The following is a 23,799-nucleotide window of genomic DNA, read 5'->3' as shown; positions in this document are numbered from 1 at the left end:
GGGGCAAGTTCCATCTCTATTTAGTTTTTTGCCTTAAAGGCTGTCAGATGTGAGTTTGCATGTATGGGAAAGGAAGTCTCTTTGAAGATATATTTTGCTTTTGTTTAAAATATATCTGTTGGGTTAAATGGCATAAGTGCATCCAAGAAACTAAATTTCATGCTTTTTATAAACTAAACATAAGTAAAAGATATAAAATATACTAACTTAAAATTGCAAATAAAATATTTAAACTGCTTAACACCAGACTTCGGGGATGACCTTAGATATGCCAAATATTTTACATTTACCTCCCAAATACAATTAAAAATATTACACTACCTTTTTCCTCTTCAGCAATGTCTTGTGCAAGGAAAGTCTGATTCAAATGGCCAAGAAGATTCAAAATGCTTAGCTATCAGTAAACGAAAGATCATAGCTACACCAAAGAAACCCACATGAACACACTTTTCTTTTATTGATCTGTATTTTATTCCAGTTCTCTGGGGAACAAACAGGAAATCCTTTAACCAGCCCAACTGGAGACTAACAAGGTCTGAGTCAAACAAGATAACATCCTTGCTGCTAAGTTGCTGGCAGTTATATATTGAAGAATCACAAAGCACCCGCCTGGAGTTCCTTAACAACATGTCTATCTTTTATTAAACAAAGGAAGAATATTCCAAACAATTAAGATATGAAAACAGGCAGCCTTACTACCTTCCAGAAGCTGCTCTTCTCTAGTAGCTCAGAAGTCACTGTCTTCACACAAAGCCAGAGCCATTACTTAAATAAACCCATTTGCAAATCAGCACAAGTATCACCCTTTACTGCTGCCAGGAACTTCTAGCCAACAAGTCAAAAGCAGCTCACATGGACTCCAGTTTAATCCAAGTGTAAGTCACTAATTTCAATGGGAACAGGATCAGATCCTTACTCCTAAAGACTGGAGTTCAATTACACTCACGCTCTGAGATCTGAACTGATTGCCAGTTTACCAAAAAATAGTATGAGGTTTTACTACTTGTCAGTAGTGCCCTTCATAATCTGGATCCTAATTATTAGAGTCATTTCCTATCCGTACTCCCAGGGGCGGCTCTAGACATTTCGCCGCCCCAAGCATGGCGGCATGCCATGAGTGGCATTCTGCTGGTCGCTGGTCCCGCGGCTCCGGTGGACCTCCTGCAGGCTCCGAAGGCACTCCGGCTGCAGCCCTCCCGGTGACCGGCAGAGCGCCCCCCGCAGCATGCCACCCCAAGCACGTGCTTGGCGTGCTGGGGCCTAGAGCCGCCCATGCGTACCCCTATTTAGCTTTGATCTCTCAATCCCTTAGTTCAGCCTGGAAGAGAATGAGGGCAGGATTTTCTCATTCTAGGGTTCTCTGCTGTGGAACTCTCTAACAAAAGAAGTCTGCAAGGGTATGTCTACACTGCAATAAAACACAAAAGGCTGGCCCTGTCATCTGATTCCGGCTCATGGGGCTTGGACTGGGGAGCTATAAAGTTGTAAATGTCTGGGCTTGGGCTGGAATCCGGGCTCTGGGACCCACCCCTTGTGAAATCCCATGCTCCAGCCCAAGCCCGGATGTACCTCACAGAAGCCAGGATGTTCTTTGGAAGGATTCTCCTTGACTGTTTTCTTTGTTGCCACTTTTCTTTTTTTGCATCTGTTAACCCCTCTTCTTTACTATTTTTTGGTGTTAGCTTAGGAATCATTCCCTCTTGACCAGGACCGGCTCTACAGTTTTCGCCGCCCCAAGCAGTGCACCGAATTGCTGCCGCGAACAGCGGGGTCAGTCTCTGTGCCGTTAGGGTGGCAGCGGCAATTTGGCGGCAGCTTCTATGTTTAGCTGAAGCCGCTGCGGACAGCTAAATATAGAAACTGCTGCCGAACTGCTGCCACCGCGGAAACGCACGTATCGCCCTAAGGACACACAGACTCCCCCGCCCTCTGTGGCAGCAATTCAGCATGCTGCTGGGGGCAAAACAACAGGGACTGCCGCCCCTTGAAAACTGCCACCAAGCACCAGCCTGGAATTCTGGTGCCTGGAGCCGGCCCTGCTCTTCTTGACTATTAGGGTAGCTTGCATGGTTTATTGGGTTGTGCAGATCATTTTGTTCTGGTCTGTGAACTGCCAAGCACTGTCCCAATTGGAGATTGAAGTATATTTTTAATGCTTTGTATTGATTTAATCATATGACACTCAGGATTATTAATGCATTTTAAATATGGAAAAAGAATGGTAAGAGTGGACACACACATATGGGCTGAAATTTTCAAAGCCATCTCTAGAGGATAGGAATGCCCACTTTTCATGGATTTTAATGGGAAATGGGTATCAAAATATCCACACCCTGAACAAACATAGGCATTCTACAGGCAGATTAGATACAGTGGTGGAAAATCAATCTTATAATGTCAGTGTCAGCCTTAAATAGGGAGAGACTAGCACCCCTTCAGAATAAGCATGAAGATATATATGTGCCCTAAACAAATATCAAAAAGGCTAAAAAAAAATCAGTTGCTTAGTAAAAACACACATTTAACTAAAGGTCAAGAAGAACTGGCAATCTTGGGGATATTTTAAAGTCTCCTTTTGGAGGCAGGGGTGCTTAGTGGAGATTTCATTCTATGTTCAACATATTTATTTATCCACTCTCCAGTCAGAGCAGATGATAAAAAGCACATATGAGTTGAATACTGAAAGAGCCAAGACTCTCTCTTTTGTTTAGGTACCTCAATTGTTGCATCATTTTTCACAGCAGCTACAGGGACTGTTTGAACTTCCTGACTGTTCATCACACCTAATTTGGAGCATTTAACATTATGTCAAGAAAATTGCCCACTGCATTCCCCTGTGGAAACTTATGGGAGCTCTATATCTTTAAACTAATTTTACTTAAAATATTCCATTGAATAGCATGACTGTCTCACTATAATGGGTGCCGCAGTAATGTAATTAATCTCAAAATTGCTGTGGGGAGTACAAGGCATCTCAGTTGCTTGTCGTAACAATCTAAATTAGTGTATTACTGAAAGATGTTGGGGAGGAACAGTTCATTATAGGTAAATGCTGTCAGGGTATCCATTCTTTCTATTTCTAAAGCTGAAAATAAAACTATCATCAGAGTTCTTCCTTTGAAATCCAAATGAACATGTTTTGAGGAGGGAAAGTATAATTAAATTTGATGTGGTATTTCTACAGATGTAGCTTTGCATTTTATAATAATGAAATTTGTTTGAATAAAAATTCATGTTTTATTTAGAAAAGAAAAACTGGTTTGGCTCAAAGCATGCCATTGTATCAGAACAAATCTCTTTTGTCACTGAAACTTCACAGACAGCCGCTTCTTTTCACGAGAAAAAAATATTCTTGCTATTTTACAGTTTTACGGGGGATAGATCTCAAAGCTGTGAACAAGTGAAAGTTGGGTTGACCATGCAAATTCTCTAGTGTACCATACATCTGTGATGGAAGTTTTGAAGAATAAATGTAAGTGTGATACTAATAATAATAATTAATAAGAAGAAATTGCAAAGAACCATTGGAGTAGAAGATTGGAATATGATATTCAGTGTTGCTTCACCCATTCCCCTCAGAAACTAAATCAAACATCAGATAAAATGAAAAACATTCCCCTAATCTAAAGGTTTTGAAAGGTGATAAAAGAAGTAAATCAAAGGTCATTTGACCTGTTATTCCCTAGCATGCAACAAGACAAGAATGGGAAATGTTTTCAGTTTGCTGCTGGTCTGAAAGCATCAGCAAAGTAAAATTTATCTTTCAAATTAACAGATTAACCTTATATCTGTAGATATTAGAAAGTGAGTTGATTCTCCTTGCAAAAGAGTTGATACAGCTCCTTATGCTCAATACTCTTCACATTAGAACCACAAGAGAGCATGTTCATAAAGTGGTAGAAAGAGAGTGAGATACTTCAGTTAGAAACTGCATTTTTACCTTAATAATCTGAAGCAAAACATGAAACAATCTAGAGAGATTATCACCTAATCTGCCCTTTTAATATATATAAGAAATTGAAAAGTAAGTAAAACAATCACTGAATAATTAAAGAAATACATAACACTAAGGGCTTGATTTTAATTTGCATAATTTTTCCCTTAATAGTGCCTAATTAAGACATCAGTTTGAAAAAAAATCTAATAGAACGCTAAGATTTTCCACGCTGAATTAACGTTTAGGACTTTTAATGGATGTTTTAATTAGACTTTGTTATTCATGGAAATTTTACACAAATTAAAATCAAGTCCTGTGTGCACTGTTCCCAGCTGAGTTTCAGGAAAAATGCTATATGTCACTGAGAGACTTTTAATCCATGCACTGATAACACTTCGTAGTCTAAAGCTGACATATTCCAATTCCACTGTTTGATTTAAATAGCATTAATATTATAACCAATAAAAATTACACTATTTTCACTTTTCTTTCCAAAGTAAGTTGCATATTTATACATCAACATATTTTTTTAAATATGAAAAAACTCTGCAGCTGGATCCAACTGTTAGCCAGTGGGGCCCAATAACCAGAATGACCTTTTGAATAGCCTAGAGAGGAGCCTTATCTGTTATTCAATATACAAACTTTGATTCAGTCCGAAGTTCTATCACTGCAGTGCTTGAAACACATGCTGAAAGATCTTTCTTCCATTAATTGTGCTGAACATATTTATCAGAACAATTTCTTCATGTTCATCTCAGCTGATAAAGTCAGTCTTTTAAGAATTGTTTGGGGTGCATGGGGGGATGCTTTGAGTGGATACACCATCATTTCAGCAATGTTGTGACAAACTATGCTTCTGAATCTCTCTCAAAACATATTATAATGTGAGCTTCAACACGGGTCTTCCCAGAAGCATGGGTCTAGACAAGGCAGCAAAATCAGAAACCAGACCGAGCAGTGAAGATTACATTACACTGACACTGGAAATATTCCAAGTATTGACAGATCAGGGCTCAGTTGCTGTTTGTCTTATAGCAGAGATCACATGTTAATGCTATGTGCTGATTCCATAGTGAAAAACACTCTTGCATAAACTCCTTTACAAATTATTCCTCTAATGAAAACCACATTAACTTTGCATGTGAGAAACAAGTTTGATTCAGTATAGCTGCCAGAAAGCACAACTGCTGTTGCATGCTCTTTACAAAAGGAAAAAACGAATCTCTGGTCCTATGTGACACTCATTACTGAAGCGTTTTCACATCTGTGCAAAGAATTGTTAAATATCTATGAAACTTTGGAAGTATTACCTTGCCAGAGTTTATCTTAATAGTTTGTCTATAAATATACTTGTATGTTCAGTTTGTGTGCATGGTGTTTACATTAACACATTCCTTTCTCCTCCCTGAAGCAAGCAATTCATTTGTGTTTTACCACCTAAATCAGAGGTGTGAATTACTGTGATTCTTCTCCTAGTGTCACACTCCTTTGAGCTATCTACCAATCCTGCAGCCCTGCTGCACACAGAACTCCCACAGAAGAGTTCTGTGTGCAAGAGGACTGTGGGATTAGGCTCTGTTCTGTTTGTGCTACTGAATCATTCAGCACAAGTATCTCTCATATGCTCCACAAAGCAACAGTGAGTGGATATTACTAATCTGCTCCAACAAACAACCCTCGTCATCCAACCATGTTTAACTGAAATACTTGCTGAATCGCTTATGTTCAATATTCCAGCATGCTATGGTAACTGGAATAGTGAGATATGATCAGCGCTAAACACTCAAGAGGGTATACATTCTTCATAGGAATTCTTTCGGATTTTTACAGTACCTGGCTCGTCTGTGGACTGGACGGGTCATAAGAAGGTACATAATTCTTCAGAGTATCCTGAGGATTCAGATGGGGAGGATATCTGATCGTTGGAGGAGAGAAGTAGCTAGACGGGGCAGGAGGGAGAATAGCTTGTGCTGGAAATGGCAATGGCGACGGTGGGGGTGGAGTTCTGGTTGAGATGACTGCAGAAGATAAAATAAAATGAAAATTATTTAGTATCTTGTCATGTTTCTTACATAACTTTTTACCTGTGTATCACAGAGAGAAAATAAAAGTTAGTCGTGAATTGGCATGATATTCTTATCTACAATATCCTTAAATTCAACCTCTCATTCCGTCCCCCTTCCCTGCAGTGCCCCAGGGAATGGGTAAGTGCCGTTATTTCAAACCCATATATGCCATATTTTGTTTAGTTTTTTTCTGGATTACATCATCAGTAGATTTAACTTTTCTTTAAATGCAACAATGCTTTCCCAGCAGGAAACATATTTCAGTTATAAAGCCTTCATCTCAAGAGCCCAGATGAATCAAACAAATACGTAAATAAGTAAAACCCACATTTTTTTCCACAGCAAACCAACAAAGAAGAACAAAGTCACTGAGTTCTCAGAGACAGCCAGTGATTCCTCACTGCATTGTACTGTACCTGTCTCATGTGGGGACTGGGGCAATAATTACTAGGCAATAATGCCCTGAATAATTAGCTGACCATTGTGAAAATGCTAATGAATGTTCAACTTCAGGGCCTGGGAAACCATTCCACCTAATGAAAATATCTCTGGCAAACAAAAAAGGATCTATCCTATACATATTTTCTTTGCATTATCTTTCTCCCCATCCCCCACAAACACACCCTTCTCTATCTATAGACTACAAGTAATGTCTAAACTACCAGCAATGTTTTCACAACGAAAGGAATGTACAGAATGTCCTGTTACTGCCGAGGCGTCAAGCCAGAAGTGGAGATTGTTACATTATTACAATATATAAAAATCACATTCCACTCTTTATTACGCATCCAGAGGACAATTATTTTGTGCCTTATTAAAAGGAAAAGTCTGACTATGATGGAAATGGGAGAAAAGAGGTATGCCTATATTTTAGTTAGGAAGGCCGATGTGTCTTTCCAAGATATTTTATAAAGTGCTTACAACTTTGGTACTTAAGGTGTCTCTCTCTCTCCCTGTACAATGAAGTTTTATTCTAAACTGTAGCAGCACCAGCACTGCATTGCCACTAGCTCTACACTTCCCCCCCCTTTTACTTTTTAATTTTTAAAAATACATTTTATTTTAAACTTTTTGAGCTGGGGATTAATAAAAGTGAATTATATAAAAAAAAGGCAGCAGGATGTTGTTGTGGGTGCTTACAAGTCCTAAAGCACATCACACAGAGATATAGTATCTAATTTTCATATGGGGTTGGCTACATAGGATGCCCAAATCTGGTATTTGACTGTCCTATTTAAATGCCCAAATCTGAAAATTAGGCTTAGGCTTATCAGCCTTAACTCTAATTATCTTTCATTTCTCAGCTGAAGTCAGAACCGAGGTTTGAGATCTACCTAGTGATATTATACACAAACAATCACACCAACAATTGTGTGTCTGTTCTGTGTACTGGAGATTTATAAAAGCAATTAAGTCTGAATGATAGCAAAGGGGTCAACATTTGAAAATAACTTCCAGATGCAGTTCTCAAAATAAGTTGAGAATCACAACTACCAGTGTTGCATGTGAATGCTGGGGGATCTATGCTCTTTCAGATCTCCCCTAAACAGTTTCTAGATCTCACTGACTTTTGTCTTTCTCCTTGGGAACAGCGGCTGATGGATCTGCTCCACCACCTGATGTCTTCACAGGCCAATGTATCCCCCATTCCTATTCTTCCAATGCTCCTCTCCCCTTATGCTGGTTTCCTCCTATTTCCTTCTCCCCTTTCCATCTGTTGATCATTACTGTTTCTTCTCTCCAGGGCCATTTCCTTCATTTCCCATTGAAGCTATTGAGCGTGGAATGGGGCCAAATAAGGTAGCCAGTGTCTCTGACAACTTCTATACAGGCTCTGCTACAATAAGAGATGCAGACAAGTTTGCAGTGGAGCAGCTAGTGAGGGAAGGCAAAAATGAGAGCTGATTGAGAGGCAGTCTCTGTAGCTAGCAGCTTCCACAGCTGTGGTGTCAGGAAAAAACTGCAGTTCCAGGGACTCCAGGACTAAGAGTAGAAATTTGGGGCAGTCCTGTTCAAATCAAGACTGTTGGAAAGTAAGTAGTAAATTTACAGATTTGCTATGTTGGTTGTTATTTTATATTGTCATTTAATATATTAATCTAAAAAGTTACATATTAAAAAAAATAAGGTTTTGATTAAACTATGGGTATGGTCAGAAAAATAACTATGGCAGCTTCTCTCTCAAGAAATCTGCTCCAGAATCAGAGTCATATTCTTTCACTTCAATAACAAAAATAAGTTACTAGTTTTTTACACTTGTTAGGCCTACAGAACCAACTCAGCTACAAGAGAGTCTCTTCTGGCTCATACATCATATAGAGTATCATTAATTAATTTCCGATTATAGAATCCTTCCACAAATCAGAAAGAGCTGAAATTGACTTCAGATCCCAGAGTGGGTTTGCTGGGCTGGATGTTAGAAAAAAATAACATCTCTTCAACTGTAAACTGAATAAATATGAACTTGAAGTCATTGAGATGAGTGGGAGGGGGAACAACGACCATGAAAGAATAACTTTGGAGAGGATAACTGAATTTTAAATCTATAAAAGGAAAAATATTCAAGTCTGATTTAACACTCCTTACTTCACCCTATTGTGTTCAAGGAATATCATATAGTACATAATGTTAGACTACCCACCAATGAAAGAATCCTGCAGTGCCAAAACTTAATGTAGTGAGTTAAGAATAGAGGGTCCTACACAAACCATGCTAGAAATGCCCACACTATATACTTGACAAGCCATTACAGCTCAAGGGCCATAGTTTCCCCTTAATTCATGCATGCAACTCACATTAAGGTCAAAGGGAATTCCGCTGTGGATCTACAGAAGTATATAGTGAAAAAAGTTTTACAGATAGTGGCTCGCTCACTCTATCTACCTATCCATCTACCCCAAAACAGGCATCAGTATCTAATTCATTTTTCAATGCGGGTGTTCAATATTGTTTTTTAATTTTGAGGCTTCCATTATGTATGGCATTTCATGAAATCCTATTAAGGCATGTGAATATAATATGCTAGTTAGCAAAAAATGGAGGGAGGGCTTATTTTGTCCTGTGAGTTTCTTCTTTTAGGTTACATATATTTTCATTCACAGGTTGGTTTTAGCTTAACCATTGCATGCCATTCTGAAGGCTGCCTTTAATGAAAATTCCTCCAAGGATACCCCAAGCTCAGCAACATACTCAATTCCCTTTTCATTTGTAATATACGTGGGAGTAGCTCCGTAACAATGACTTCAACAAATGCATCATTATCACAGGGTGGGAAAGGAGCAGAAACCAGATAAATATGGAGGGTTTTCTTCCTCCTTCATATGCCCTCACCACTGTGTGCAACTCCCGGGATTCCTGGATGGTGATGCTGGGGGAAAGTGCTCAGTCTTGGTGAAGAATCCTGAGGAGATGTGGGACTAAACAAAGGCTTCTCAGGCTTCTTCATTGTAGGAGAAGACATATCTGCAAAGGAAATATAAGAAAACAGGAATGTTAACCTAGAGGCCTCTTATTGCATTGCACAACATGGCATTTTGTAAATCATATACTATTTATGTTTATGCTACTTTTGTAAGTCCCTGTTCAGTTATCCTACTTCACTGTGACTGATTTAAAATGATTGGTTTCCAGCATAGGCATGAACAACAGTTCACTGGTCTTTGGCCTGCAGAACAGAAATTGCATTCTCGTCATACCAGACAAGCAAGAAAGTAAAGAAATCCATGACCTCACCAGTTCCCTAGATGTTTTGCAAGTCTACAGTACACCATATCCACTCAGCTGATGGGAATTTTATTGTAATTTTTACTGGAAATCTGCAATCAAATTTAGAGTAATCAAAACAAAAAATCCATTTTAAAGTATTTACTATTTTTTAACACAGAAATCCATCCTTTTCCCTTCCAAAAGCACAGTGACATTCCTAAAAATGCAGGATACATAAGAACCAATATTCAGATTTTCTGTTTTTCGAGTAGGCTCTTCCCTCCTCTCCCTGACAGTTTACATCCCAACAAAAATCTCTCCTAATATGGAGATAGCACAATGGCCATGAAAAATGAAGAAATGCTATTCTAAACGATACTATAACAGTAAACACATTGTATTTTGTCTGAAAGCTTAATTAACATTAATTATTGTACTTCAATCTGAAATTAAATCCTTTCCCCCATTTAAATTATTAATTGCACATATTTATAGCATATACATCACCATGGTGTATGGATTCAGCTTGAACTCTATGGCACTACTCATTTGCTTAAAGTTCAGCTCATTCGTAAATACTGGTTTGGGACCATAATGCATCCGCCTTTTCTTTTCTATGCAGACCATGCTATTTTCATTCATGCCTTTGTCACCTTCAGACTAAACTACTGAATTGTGTTGTATTTGGTGCTACAACTTAAATGCACTTGGAAGCTGAAGGCAGGACAGCCCCGTAAAACAGAGTGCCTCACTTTGAGCTTGTTCAGACAGTTCTTTATGATCTGGGTGGAGTTTAAGGTGTTGATCTAGAAAACTTACATATGCTTAGGACCTTTCTACCTGAGCGTCTGATTCCCTCTTCCTGACTTCTGCCACAGCTGAGATCTGTGAAGATCATAAAGGGGGAAGCTGCTGGCAGGATGTTCTCTCTGAGGACTCCTATTTTAGTAATATGCTTTGGTCCAAAATAGCCTGAATTTGAGGACCTCCAGAGCACAGCGCAAGGCTCATCTTTTTTAAGCAGGGTGCTGAAGAAGCAAATTTTGTCCAGGGGAGTATACAGGGAAAGTGATGACATTGTTTTATTTCTGTGTTGTATGGTTATTCAGTATTATTATACATTATGACAGTTGCTGTAGGTTTTGTTTACACTGATCTATTATACATTTATATTATTGTTAAAGGCATCTGAGTAATGACATAAGTGCCTCTGGTCATTTTAGAAATGTAAATAAACAAAGTGCCATTTGAAGGGAAAGAAAAATAAACATTTTATTTTTCTACTTATAATAGCCTATAGCAAGGACAAGAGTAACGAATGGTTAAGGTCTGGATTATATAATTTATCTGATAAACTACATAAACTTTTTTTTTTAAATTGCTTCTAGTGTGGTGAATGAGTCTGGAATAGGGATTTTATAATCCTATAATAAAACTTGCACGTTTGCTCATGATTTTAGGATTATTTCATTTTTTGATCAAATGACTGCACTAGTTTATTCATTTCTTAAGACACTTGCTTCATCTAAGCACAAAGACCTTTGTGCTACTGCAGAAGAGGGAAAGCAGTTACATCTTTACAAAAGCCTTTGGACAAAATTAACCAAACATTTGGCTTTGGGCTGGGACTCTTCCACCAGTGTGTAGTCTACCACTGCAAACACAATCCAACATTATTGTCTGAAAAAACAGACAAGTGCACTAATGGCCTATAGCTGCAGCCTTGACTAACACATTGCATCCATCACTGGCTGTCACAAGACATATCAATAACTGAACACTTTGATAAGAATCTTTTGGCAACAAAATTAGTTTATTATACCATATGTATAATATCACAAAAATATACAAAGGATTGAATTTGATTTTTATTTTGAATATTGCAGCTAAACTTCTATGAGGAAGGAGATGATCACTCTCACAGAGTAGGAAGCGGGGAGATCTTTCACGTTAAGTAAAACTGCATTCAACAAACGAATTTTTGAAGGAATGAACTAAGTTCTGCTGAGAGATTCTGCAAATGTCTGCAGATCTAGTTTCTGTAACACAACAGAGATTTAATCTAGTTTGTAGCTGTTACTTCATTAAACAAGACAAAGCTTTTTTTTTTTTAACCAAAATATTTAAATTGTTTGAAAGAAGAATGTTATATGAAATGCAATGTAATCAGGGTTTCCATTAACCCCCAAGTGGCATCCCTAACTTGAAAGAAAATGTACAGAAAAGGAAATTGGTGAACATTAAAACCTCGTGTTTTGCCTTTAAAACAATTGTAGTTCAATTCATAGAGAAGCATAAATTACCAAGCAAAACTGAATACAACCATGAGACTATTACCACAAGAGATTATTGTCTCTGAATGAAGGTGAAGGCTATTGGGAGTCAATATTGTACATCTTTTGCTGCAATATGAACTCCCATCACCCAACCAAACACAGACTCTGTACTTTAAAGCAGAAATTCCTACCACACATGACACTACAGTGAAGTACTTTTAGAAAGATGACATAAGCCACATTCACAACTGTGTAGATCAAATAGCTGAAATACATGTAGCACTTTCTTTGTTAAAACAATGTACTTAGCATTGTGAAGTAATTCAGATGGTCATTTCCCCCCTCATTCTCCCCTTGTATGCACTGACATCATAATGGAGCTTTCATGGTCTATTCACCATGGGATAACAGATGCAGCCTACAGGAGAGCCAGAACAAAAACTGTTTGTATAAGTTATAGAGAGAGACTACAGTGGTCTCCTCCTTGACCAAAAGGACAGGCTTCTAACTCTGCTAAGAGCACATGAGTTTCATTTTCTTCAGAGGTTTACCAGTTTGGAAAAAAAATACATCATTACAGCTTAGGAAGGGCAGTTTTTTATTACCCTTAGTTTTTTCAAATGTTCATGGCCTTTAAATGCAGCAGAATTAGCTAAGGCAATCTTACGAATTCATGTAATTTTTAATTATAACTCCAACACTTACAAAATAAAAATAACTGATATTGTTTTGCTTTTAAAACATATACGTTAACCAAGAGTTACTCTCTTGTTCCTGTAGCTTTAGCTAGACAGTGATAGTTAGGTAACCAAGTGATGGGAAGAGAATATAAAAACTGGCCTATTTGTATTTTCTTCCAAATGCTCCATGACATATGCTTGAAATAAAATTGCAGTTTTGAGAATGAAAATATAATATTTTTCCAGTTTGACTTATTTGTACTGCGTTGATTCTTTGAAAAATACTTAGCACATATGCAGAGAAAAAAGTACCAAAATCAGCAATTTATATCAAGCTACTGTTTATCATAATGTTCTATCGACATTAATCAGAATAACTCATGACCGTGTCCTGCATAGAATTTTCTTAAAATTCTAACGTAACATGATTATTCTTTTAAGAATTCACATTCTGGTTAAATTATTCTTGCATAATATCTTCATGTTATTGCAGAGATACAGTAGATACATGCCCAGGCTGAAGCATGTTATAAATTTTAAAGCATCACATGAAAGAGATAAAGGCTTATGAAAATACAGAAAGTTAGATCAAGTCATCTCCCAACAAGGTAATTCCATGTACAAAGGAAGGTACAAGAGCGCTGCTGTGAAGCCCTGCGTACGCAACCCGCTCATCGGCAGCTTGCACAAATGGTGCTCCAGATGTATATCTGTTCAAGTCAGCCCAAGGCAACAATTTTGATCCATTCTAATGTGATAAAATGCTGCAGGGAAAATGTGCAGAAACGTGTTTACGTCAGCCTTTAATTAAACTGTTGTTCACTTCCAAAGAACCTTAGGAAACACTAATGAGACATGAGTTTCAGCAATTTCCTCATCAAAGCAAAGACCCCCTCTCTCAATCTGAAGCAGCCTGTCATCCAACTAGCTCCCTGGATAAATGTCACATGGCCCACCAATTGGTGAGCCACCTGTTAATAGAACTTTGCTGGAGTCAATTGGTGATCCGGGGCAAGTTCAAACATCCATCTGTCTGCTTTGGACACTTGCTCAGTTTTCAGATACAGCTCAGCAAGATGTTAACTTTTCTATAACGCTGGTGGTGCAGCAGTGTGAAGAGATGATTAAGTAGAAATAGAGAATAAATAACATTAAATCTATTTAATTTAATTTATTCTCTAACACTTCTTATTCATATCTTAATATCATAGCTTAATTTAGCTAATCTTTCTTTGCAAGGTACACTCCTGTGAACAGCAACCTATTAGAAACGTTTAGAACTCAGTTTTAGCATTGCCTTGAGAAATCCAGATAAGAACATCTTCATATTATTGTTTGTGTACTTCACAGTGAAAGATATGAACTCAATAGCATTATTTTAAAAAACAGCAAACTTCATGCAGCTAGCAGGAGCCAGGAACTTTTGAAAATCTCAGGAGAGTTTAAATACAGAGGACGGGGGTGCACAGGAGTCAACTGGCTAGCTCAGTCTCTGACTCCCAAATGTGGAAAGACAACAAACCTGAAGGAGTGTGGGCAGCCCCACCTCCCAATCTTGCTACAGGAGCACCTTCACATTTCCCCATCCACATCACCACCACCATCGCCACACACATACACACACACCCCACCCTATTTTCCAGGCACCATCTTACAGTCCTTGCAGCCCATTCAAGATTCCTCCCCCTGTTGATTATGGGGAAGGGACATTTGCAGGAGATACTGCGGGTATCGGATTGTGATCTCAGAATACATCCCTTCTACACTCCATTGGACCTGACTCTCCACTGCTTGAACCTTGAGTCAAGTACACCTCTGCAAAATGAGTGTAAAATCTTACCAGATCAGAATGGTCGTGTTTCACATCCACTTTGCACAGCTGTAAATGGCTACAAAAAGTGTAAGTCAATGAAGAATCACACCCATTGAGTTCAGTGGAATTACTTCTGATTTACACCAGTGTAAGAGAGCAGAATCAGGCTCCCAGCTTCTTTACAGGTTGGGTGAAATGACTACAAGCCTGATTTTCAGAAATGCTGAGCTCCTACTTACATAAACTGGATTTGAAGGAGCTCAAAAATTCTGAATATCAATTTTGAATAAAGCTGAGAACACAAAAAAATTGTTACCATAGCATCTCACGAGTATAAAAGTTCACTTCAAACATAAAAGATTAAAGTGGCTTCTTTCTCGCTATTTTTTTTTTAAGACAACTCCAAATAAATTGATGCCTTGCTGGGATAGGTGTAGCAACTTTTTGAGTGTCAGCCAAACATATGATCTTCCAAGGGGATTTTGGAGGTCTATAGATGAAGTTAAGATAGATGAATTTTGCACAACGGTTGTGAACTGCTTTGTGTTGGAAAAGCAGCCTGGCTGGAAGTTTGAACAGAGCTACTCTGCTGAAATTTTAAAAATTGATGCCAGATCTATTTTTGCTTCTCTGTCCATCTTAGCATAGATAGAAACTATGAACACATTTATAACTAAATGTAGACTAGGATAACATATTTTTAATATGCACACACTCATTACTCTCCCATCAAGGAATTAACCCACTTTCTCAGTCCAGATGCTTCTCATCAAATTAGAAGCGAGGGCCTTGGCTGAAATGGGCTTGTGGGACAAGCCCAGTGTTCTGACATCATCTCCCTCTCTTTGGTAACTGAATACATTTCACCCTGTAGAAATGTTTTCTAATCAATTTCATTTTTTTAAAAATTTCTGTAGGGTGAAATGTATTCAAATACCAAAAAGAAGGAGATAATGTAAAAACACTGGGCTTGATCTAACGCCCATCGCAGCCAATGGGAATCTTTTAGATAGGAGAGACAAATTAGTCTTCCATTTCCCAGTCACGTGCAAAGTCCCATAGTTCTGAATCTCATTATCAATCTGTTGTGCTTTCCAGTCTCCATATTTTTTTCTTTCAATATTTGTATGTATAAGCGATTGTCAAATAAACCAGTACTTTGGTTTTTAGCTTCTGCACCATATATCCCTGCCCTGCCCTGCCTGGAAGATCTGCTCTTGTAAGGAAATACAGTTATCAACATTTTACAAAAATCCTACTCTGACAGGCAGTATATTTTGAGGCTTATCAACCATGACAATGTCTCCATTAATCAAAAAGCAGGGGGGAAAGTAAAAATAAAATATTTTATCTGAATGAGGTGAGCATGAAGGAAGGACTGAAAGAATGTGATATTTTACAGAGAATTTCAGTGCTGCTGCACACAGGGTTTGCTCCAGTGCCCATATAAACGGTATGTTTAAAGCTGTATCTATAATCCCTCATATTTCCCCAATACATCAAACTAGCACAAAATGCCATGGTATGAACAAGTACAGATGGATTTTTACTATTGTGGGTGGTCAATCACAAAGAAAAAATGACCTAAATATCCTCTGATTACAACAGTTTAATCTAATTTTTACCTGTAAAGTAATGCAGTATAGTTCCTGACATTTTGCATAAATATGTACACTAACATTGGAAATGTATAATTCATTGTATTATTAAATATGTGTCAGTGCACCGAGAGACTTGGGTAAGCATCTTTTAAAATTATTTTTTAAATCTATTTTTTTTAATTTGGTTGAATTAGAACAAATGTTGTTTATTGTACAGGAAGAGGAAGACAAGGAAGAAATTGTTCTCATTTTAAGTGTGGACGAATAATATGAATAAAATCATATATGTATCCCAAAGTTACTTTTAAAAATCCTTAAGACTATGAGAGGACATACGTACTGAATCCCATAACAGTTGTTTGATGGTGTCATGTGACTTGAAGTAATTAGCTGCCATACTGAAAAAAAGAATCTTTTTGTTTACATTTACATTTATTCCCCACTAAGATTACTTTGAAAGCATGGCAAACTGCTGCAAGAACAGTGTGTGATAATTCTGTATCTATTTCCTACAAATCTCCCTTCCTGAAGACTAGCACTCTGTTTTATCATCAGAAAGCAATAGCAAACTTAATGTTAATGGGGTGGAATTACTTACTGTCACATTATAATTTAATTTATGATTTTGACTCATGAACAAGGTGGTGTCAGGTGGGAAACAAAGTCATTGTTCTACATACAGAGTATTTTACTATTATATCATTCCTTAGAGCAGTAATGTTAATCTCACTTTTAAAAATAGGATACTAAACCGAAGCCCACAAATATTTATCATGTTGTCATTACATAAAAATCTCTCTATAAAACAGTTCTGCCAGTATGCTGAAACCTCTCTGAAGCTCAAACTACCCTAAAACACCTTATTAAAACATAAAACCCCCTCACATTATGAGAATGCATCTTATAGAAAGAGGGACTAGATATACAGAGCAATTTTTTTCTTTTTTCTTTACTCTTCAGAAACATACTTGTCTATTCCATCATCCATCAATCATCCTTTAAGTGATTTTATTCCAATGGACAGGCAATGATAAAAAGCATCCTGGGAGGCTGTGGGAAAATCTAATTAAAAGACCCAAACAAATTGTACAGGACTTTGAGTATATTTTAGTCATTTATTAAATAATGGTATAGGTAAATCACTAACATTCATCATGACTCCAGGGAAAAGCTCTTGGCCACAGCATCTTATTAGTGCTAAGAATCCAAGGAACTTGGCCTATAAAATAAAATCAATATTGTAACCTTAACTGTAAGAGTCAGAAAGACACTGGAAGATTTCTAATTTAACAAGATTACAGATGAGTTTTGAGATAAGACAATTTGGGGGAAAGCTATTCATTTAGAAATATTCATGCCAAGACATCTCAAGGTTTTTACTCAATATTATTATAATCCATATTTGTAGCAGTTTAGGATTATTTAACAGATGTGGTACATTGGAGGATTTATGGGAAAATCTGAGAAGTGGTTTGAAATGCCAATGAAATAAAATTATTAGAGTTAGGCTGAACAAAATTACAATTTGACAGCATGATGGTTAGAAAACAGCGACAAATGTAAGGAGATTGTTGGCTCCTTACTGAAAGTTAGTGGGGGATTTTGGTTGGCCTTCTCCCAGTACCAAAAGAAACGGGAAGGGTAGATGAGAAATCAAGATCCTGAGTCTGACAGTCCCCAGGGTTAATGGGGAGGGGCCAACGCTCTAGGGCAGCCCAACTGACAGGGCAAGCAGGCCAATGAGGGACTAAGGAGCCTGGGGTCCTGTCCTCTGCTGGAGCTGCCTGCGCCAGAGCAGGCTGAGCTAAGGAGAGAGCAGCAGCCTGAGCTGAACTGGGAGCAGAGCAGCAGCAGCCAGAGCTAGGGAGACCGGAGGAGCAAACCAGAGAGCAGAGCTGAGCTGGAGACAGAGCAGCAGCAGCCAGAGGCAGCCTGGAGCTGGGGGCTGGAGCAGTGTGGAGCCAAGTGTGGTGAGCAGATGGGAAGAGTGTGGGAGGACCCTGGATACCAAGGGCTCAGCGCAGGGAGACGCTCCCAGACAAGAGGTCTTGCAGGCCAGACTTGGTGAGGGATTGTAACACCAATGTGAGGGCCAACACTGGGAAGAAGGGTCCTGCCACCTGGAGGTGAGTGGCTACCACCAGAGCAAGTATCTGACCCCTGATATCACTGCAGCACAGCCAGGGCCTGGGAAGGAGGCCTGGGATGTGTAAGGAACAGACTGTTAACTTTCCTTGCAGTCCAGAGACGACTGGTTGTAGTGTCCCCACGCCCACGCAGTGAGGTTATTTGTTCCTTTAACATTTCCCATTTTTTCCTTAATTTTAATTAGTTGTTGTTTAATCAATTGTATTTACTTTTAACTATATGTAATAATCAGTGGGTCAGGGAAATGGCCAGTGCAGAGCGAGCACCCCTGAGTGGGGACAGGCTAGCCCCTGCCTAAGTGACCACAACAAGACAGTGGGTCAAGCCTCACAGGGATCCTGGGCCCTGCCTTGTCGGGGTTACGAGGACTCTGCCACACTGGAGAGTGGAAGGGAAGCCCTCGAGGTCAAGCAGGCCACCGGGTGAAGAGAGTTGGAGAGAGGACTCAGATCCTTTCGCTAGCCAATTCCACCACCTGTATAAATCAGGGATATTCCCCACAATCACAGGGCCATTTCCTCACTTACACATAGAATGAAAGTCATCTGTTCTGTGGAGTAAGTCAAGTGCAAATAAGTATAACTCAGATTCGGTTACTAAATGTAAAAAAAGTAGCCAAGTCAGGCATAAAATATATTTGGACTGAGCCTATACTTCCCCCTCCCACAGGTGTACCATTAATGAAGTAAGAAGAACATGCTATTCAGGAAAATATGAGACTTTTCGGGGGAGGAGGAAAGGGGGCTGAATGCCAATTCTTACAGAAGCTGAAGGTATTCCACATCTCAAAGGATCAGGGAGTTGTACCACTGACTTCAGTGGGACTAGACTTTCACCCTTACCTGGTGAAACCCATTTGCATCTGCTGAAAATTTGACACATCTGAGTGAACCCTATTACTTTATTCTGCTCACAGGTGAGTTTAAAGTTAACATACAAATAAACTATAGCATGTTCTCAACTGACTATGGATCATATACTGTGCTTGATGAATATGTGGAACTCTCATTGATGTTAATATGACACTATGTTCTTATACTATTCATTATCTTTTAATTTGTAATTGTCTTTTCAAAGTAACAAGTCTTTGAGAATTGCTTAACCTGTCCTGCTGAGCCCAACTATCAAAACTCAAAAGGTAAGAAACACTTTTCACCCTAATTAAACTATTGCTGAACCTACTGCCAGCAACTGCAATTACGTTTACAAGAGATATTCCTTATAAAACTTACACTAAGGAAGCCTGAAGCAAATCAAATCCCAAATTACTTTAATACTGGATTAAATGCCATACAAGGAATGTTGATATTGAAAAATCAGGCATATTGGTTGGATATTAAACATTATCTATTTCTGCTTTTCTAAGCCCATAGAGAAGTAGGTCAGAAACTGGTTTATAGTTTCTTGCACAAAACTTCTATGCCAGTGCTATTATCACCATGATGCCAGTTTTCAGCATGATGGCTGCCAACACACTCAGAAAGGTCAATTGCAATTAAGAACTTTGATTTAAAATACATTTCAAAGCTTATTCATGATGAAAAGGACTTCTTACCTTAAGACTGTTGAGGTTAAGGAAATGAATAGTGTTCTTTCAGTGTCAGTGTCTGACTTTGTTGCACACAATATACTTAAAAGTAACACAGAAAATCAAGATATATGCATAAGAAATACATACATTTATTAAAGAGCACTTTGAGCTATTAAAAAGGAAATACAAAACTGGATCTAAACAAAATTCACTAGCAGGATATAAATCAGCATAAAAACATTCCTTGACATACAAAGATTTTAGGAATTTAGACTGAACTGAAGACACAGAAACATTTAACATATATTCATCAAGTTTAACCTTATAAGATGAATGCATCTGTCAGATGGAGACTATGTATTTCTAAAGCATATGCTTTATCCTTCTGTAGGTGCACCAGGAGTTGGAAGTATTCTTGAACTCTGTCCAATATAGGCCACCAAGCAACCTAGGTGATCTGTTATAGTTCTCAGTTCCTGGACAGCATTAATTACTTCCTCTTTCAATTCCCTAACTTCAGAAATTAAAATGTCAATTTTAGATAGTCCATGAGAAGAGGGCCCAAGAAGGAAAGTGCCATCAGGAAGGGGTCCAATGGGGAAGGAGTGTCCAGTGGATGGGGAAAAAGCAAGAGGGGACAAGTGTCCAGAAGAGAGATATCCAACAAAGGGGGCCTGGGCCTGAGAAGAGGAGCATCCAAGAGCTGCTGGGCAGTCAACCGGTGAAGAGAGTCCAGCTGTTTCTGTTTTAAGGGTATGTTGGCATCTTGATTCTTGACTGTTGGTGGATGTGGGTGAAGTGTGAGAGAGTGAACATGATGAAGAAACTGTAAAATTAAAATTTATTTCATTGTACATTGACTTTCAGTATTTTTGAACATCTGACTTCTGCAGAATTCCACATAAAACTCTAATTGTATTGCTTAGTTATGATATGTATAATTTATAAATATAGGTTATATATATTTACTTTAAACAATGTTGTAATACTATGATAAAAATAGATTTAAAGTATGACTTTAATTGATTTTTTTGCTATTCTATTAATATACTTTACTTTCAAAATGTAGTCATACATGTACATGTAATGTACTCTTCTTAAGTTATTCCTGTCTGATTTCATTTAAAAGAAATACTCAGTTACTTACCAGACAATGAATCAAGGGTTTCTCCACCAGTTCTTTGTTTATCTTAAAAAAAGAAAAATGAACTGGGGTCTTCTTAAGCCATGCCACTTCCCCTGTATAACGACGGGTGACAGCCTGCTTGTCATGTTTTTAAAAATTCTCTTTTCCCAATGTAAGGGGAGTTTTCCACATAAAATTTTATTTGTTAAGAATTTCACAAAAATTTGCTATTGCATTTATGCATCAATTTCACTGAAATTTTATTCCTGCATCACAGAAAATTGGAGTTTTGTCTTAACGCAAACAGACATTCAGAGTTCATCAAGGTTAGCCAGACAGAAAATGAATAATTGTTAGATTTTACAGTGTGCAGCCATGTTATTTTAAAACAAATATACATTTCTGATTGGTATATGTGCACTTAGGCTTGATTCAAAGTCCACTAAAGTCAATGAGAGACAATCAATTGATGAGTAGTAATTTGCAAAAATTCATATCTAATATGGACTTGGTATTTCACATACCTTAAAGGTTATATTTCAAAAGGTAATATGAAAAATAGTTAGGTCTTGTAAAGGATTCTTAATCCATAAATCTCTAATATTTCATACAGGAAAGTGAGTATTATTATAATCTTATAGATGGGGAAAGCAAGGCACAGAACACTTATGCGACTTTCCCAAGGTCACACAACAGAAATAGAACCTTGAACTCCTTAACTTCAATACAGGGTCTGATACATTGGACTATGTTACTTCTTAATGGATAACAACTTATGCTTCTTATGACTGATGACCTCATATTAGAAAAGAACTTTGCAGTCACAACTGCATCCCAATTATTTTGGAAATCTAATGCAGCATTTCAAAGTGGTGTATTTGTTTTGGAAAGATCACATGAAGAGTACTGTACCTCATATTTTGTATGTCAAAGCAAATGTAACACTAATTATATGATCTTCCTACAATAGTTAACTGTACAGTATGTATTTTTTCAAAAGAAGACAAAGCTGTCGGGTCCATAAAAATAATTAAGAAATCATTTCCTTTTTTAAAGGAAATTTTTCAGAATCCGTTCCCCACACTCCTGTGGTAGGACATATTTCTCTAGCATTCCCAAACATTCCTAAGACAACTGAAGTAAACCACCAAGACAGCACAATGATTGCACAATGAGAAATAATGATAGGCTTGCTCTTTCATAAATGTTTATAATCTGGCTTCATCAAATATAAAAAGGAAACTAATTTTGAAATCTAACTTTGGTTAAAGAAAATGACTATATTTTTGCACAACAAATCCACAGTCTCTATTTACATTTTAGAGCAATTGTCTGATGGCAAGGAAAGAGCTATGTTTAGAACAATGGCACGTACAATAATGCTTTCAACGTAAAAAATTAAATATGAAATGACTGGCTATTGTTCTGAACAACCCAGAGTCTCTTTGATTTGATTTTTGTTTGTTTGTTTTGGTTTAGCTTACTTATTTCTGTTCTCCCTTATATTTCCCTACATTTCACTCTTTTGGAATATTCTTGAAAATACAAACATCTTTAATATCATATCGAAGTCTCTTCAGAAATAGTGTGAGGAAAGTAGTTGATAATAGTAGTTTGCTTATACAGAAAGTTCCGTAACTGTAAAAGCAGAAGCTTTGACGATTTATTGATAACAAGTGCAGTGTGGGATGACGAGTTTGGTAGTAGTTTGGTGAAATCTTACTTTTTTACTTGTTTCCCCCTCACAGTTTCACAGCCAGTACACATCCTAACCAAGCTGTAAATCCTTGTATTCCGCTCCCACTTCATGATGCATGCTTATACGTTACAGAACTTGGGCAAAGAGTGAGGATTATAATAGAGTCATTTGCATTGTGGCCTTTGTCCATGTCCAACTGCCTCATAGTATGCATCTTGCATGGAGAATTAGAAAAAGTCATCCAAACTTCTGCACACCAAACATGACTGACAACACACTACGTGTTCACACACTGTATTTATATGGTACACACTTCAAAGGGAGTTGGGCAGCTCACTCCCCTTAACACTTAAAATAAAATACTTAAGCTAGGAACTCCAGACTTGGTCAGCACTAAGGTTTTGTCACCACTGCCTCCTCCAAACCCTTAGTGTTATCACCTTGTGGCTGCTCTGCAAACAGTAACACAGCAAGATAGAAATATTTTATGTTAAAGAGATCGACCACCTCAGTTTCTGGAATCCACTATTGTCTTGGAGGAGGGCTTAAAGAAGATCACTGCTGGCTTAACTGCTTCCCACAGGAAGCATCAAACACTGAAAATGTCTCATAAATAAATACACAGAAAATTGGGTCCATTTCGGGACGCAAGCTATAGAATTGAGTCCATGAAGTTTGAAACAGAGTAGGTGAAACCCCCTTTAAAGTGAAGTCAATAATGCTGTGATCTAAATTTTACCTCTGAGTGTTTCTACTTTTGATCTTGCAGAAAAAGTTAAAATTACATTAAAATGAAAGAAAGGCTACTTACCTGCATATGTAGTATCTCTGCATATTCACACTTGTAGGATGTGGACACTTCATAAATGTAGGATTCACCTTTCTGGTGCTGATGAGCTTCAGGAACCTTCTAGAAAAGCAGTGCCTGTTGGGACTCTCTGAGCATCCCCTAATGACACTGGATGTTCAAAGCTGTTTAAAAAGCACCATGTGATTCTCTAACTTCCTTGTTTTTTTCCACTAAGCCCCAGAATCTTATGAGAATAGAATTTCTTGGAAGACAGGAAAGGGTTCCTTCTTCCTTTATAATGGCACAGAGTCCTTTGGCACAGAGCCCTCTCTGAGCTCTGTCTCCTCTTTCCTCTGCCTTTGACCATAAAGGTGAGTAGAATCGCCACAAATGCCAGGCCCTGAGTGGAGCTCCAGGCTTGGTA

General features: G+C 38.0%; 1 protein-coding gene across 7 annotated transcripts in view; it reads right to left on the bottom strand.

Moving 5' to 3' along the window:
* Window positions 1-23,799, bottom strand: part of NFIB (nuclear factor I B) — a 223,138-nt gene that overhangs the window by 42,657 nt on the left and 156,682 nt on the right. For all 7 annotated transcript variants that reach the window (XM_050943120.1, XM_050943119.1, XM_050943121.1 and 4 more), the window contains exons 7-8: window positions 9,337-9,468; window positions 5,774-5,958 (exon numbers count right to left, since the gene is read on the bottom strand). In XM_050943120.1, the coding sequence (XP_050799077.1) occupies window positions 5,774-5,958; window positions 9,337-9,468 (317 nt within the window). The remainder of the gene's footprint in view (window positions 1-5,773; window positions 5,959-9,336; window positions 9,469-23,799) is intronic.

Source organism: Gopherus flavomarginatus, chromosome 3 (assembly GCF_025201925.1).
Source record: "Gopherus flavomarginatus isolate rGopFla2 chromosome 3, rGopFla2.mat.asm, whole genome shotgun sequence".
In the NCBI taxonomy this organism is placed as follows: Eukaryota; Metazoa; Chordata; order Testudines; family Testudinidae; genus Gopherus; species Gopherus flavomarginatus.
Note: the sequence above shows the minus strand (reverse complement) of the source record. Positions and strands in the feature narration are given on the sequence as shown.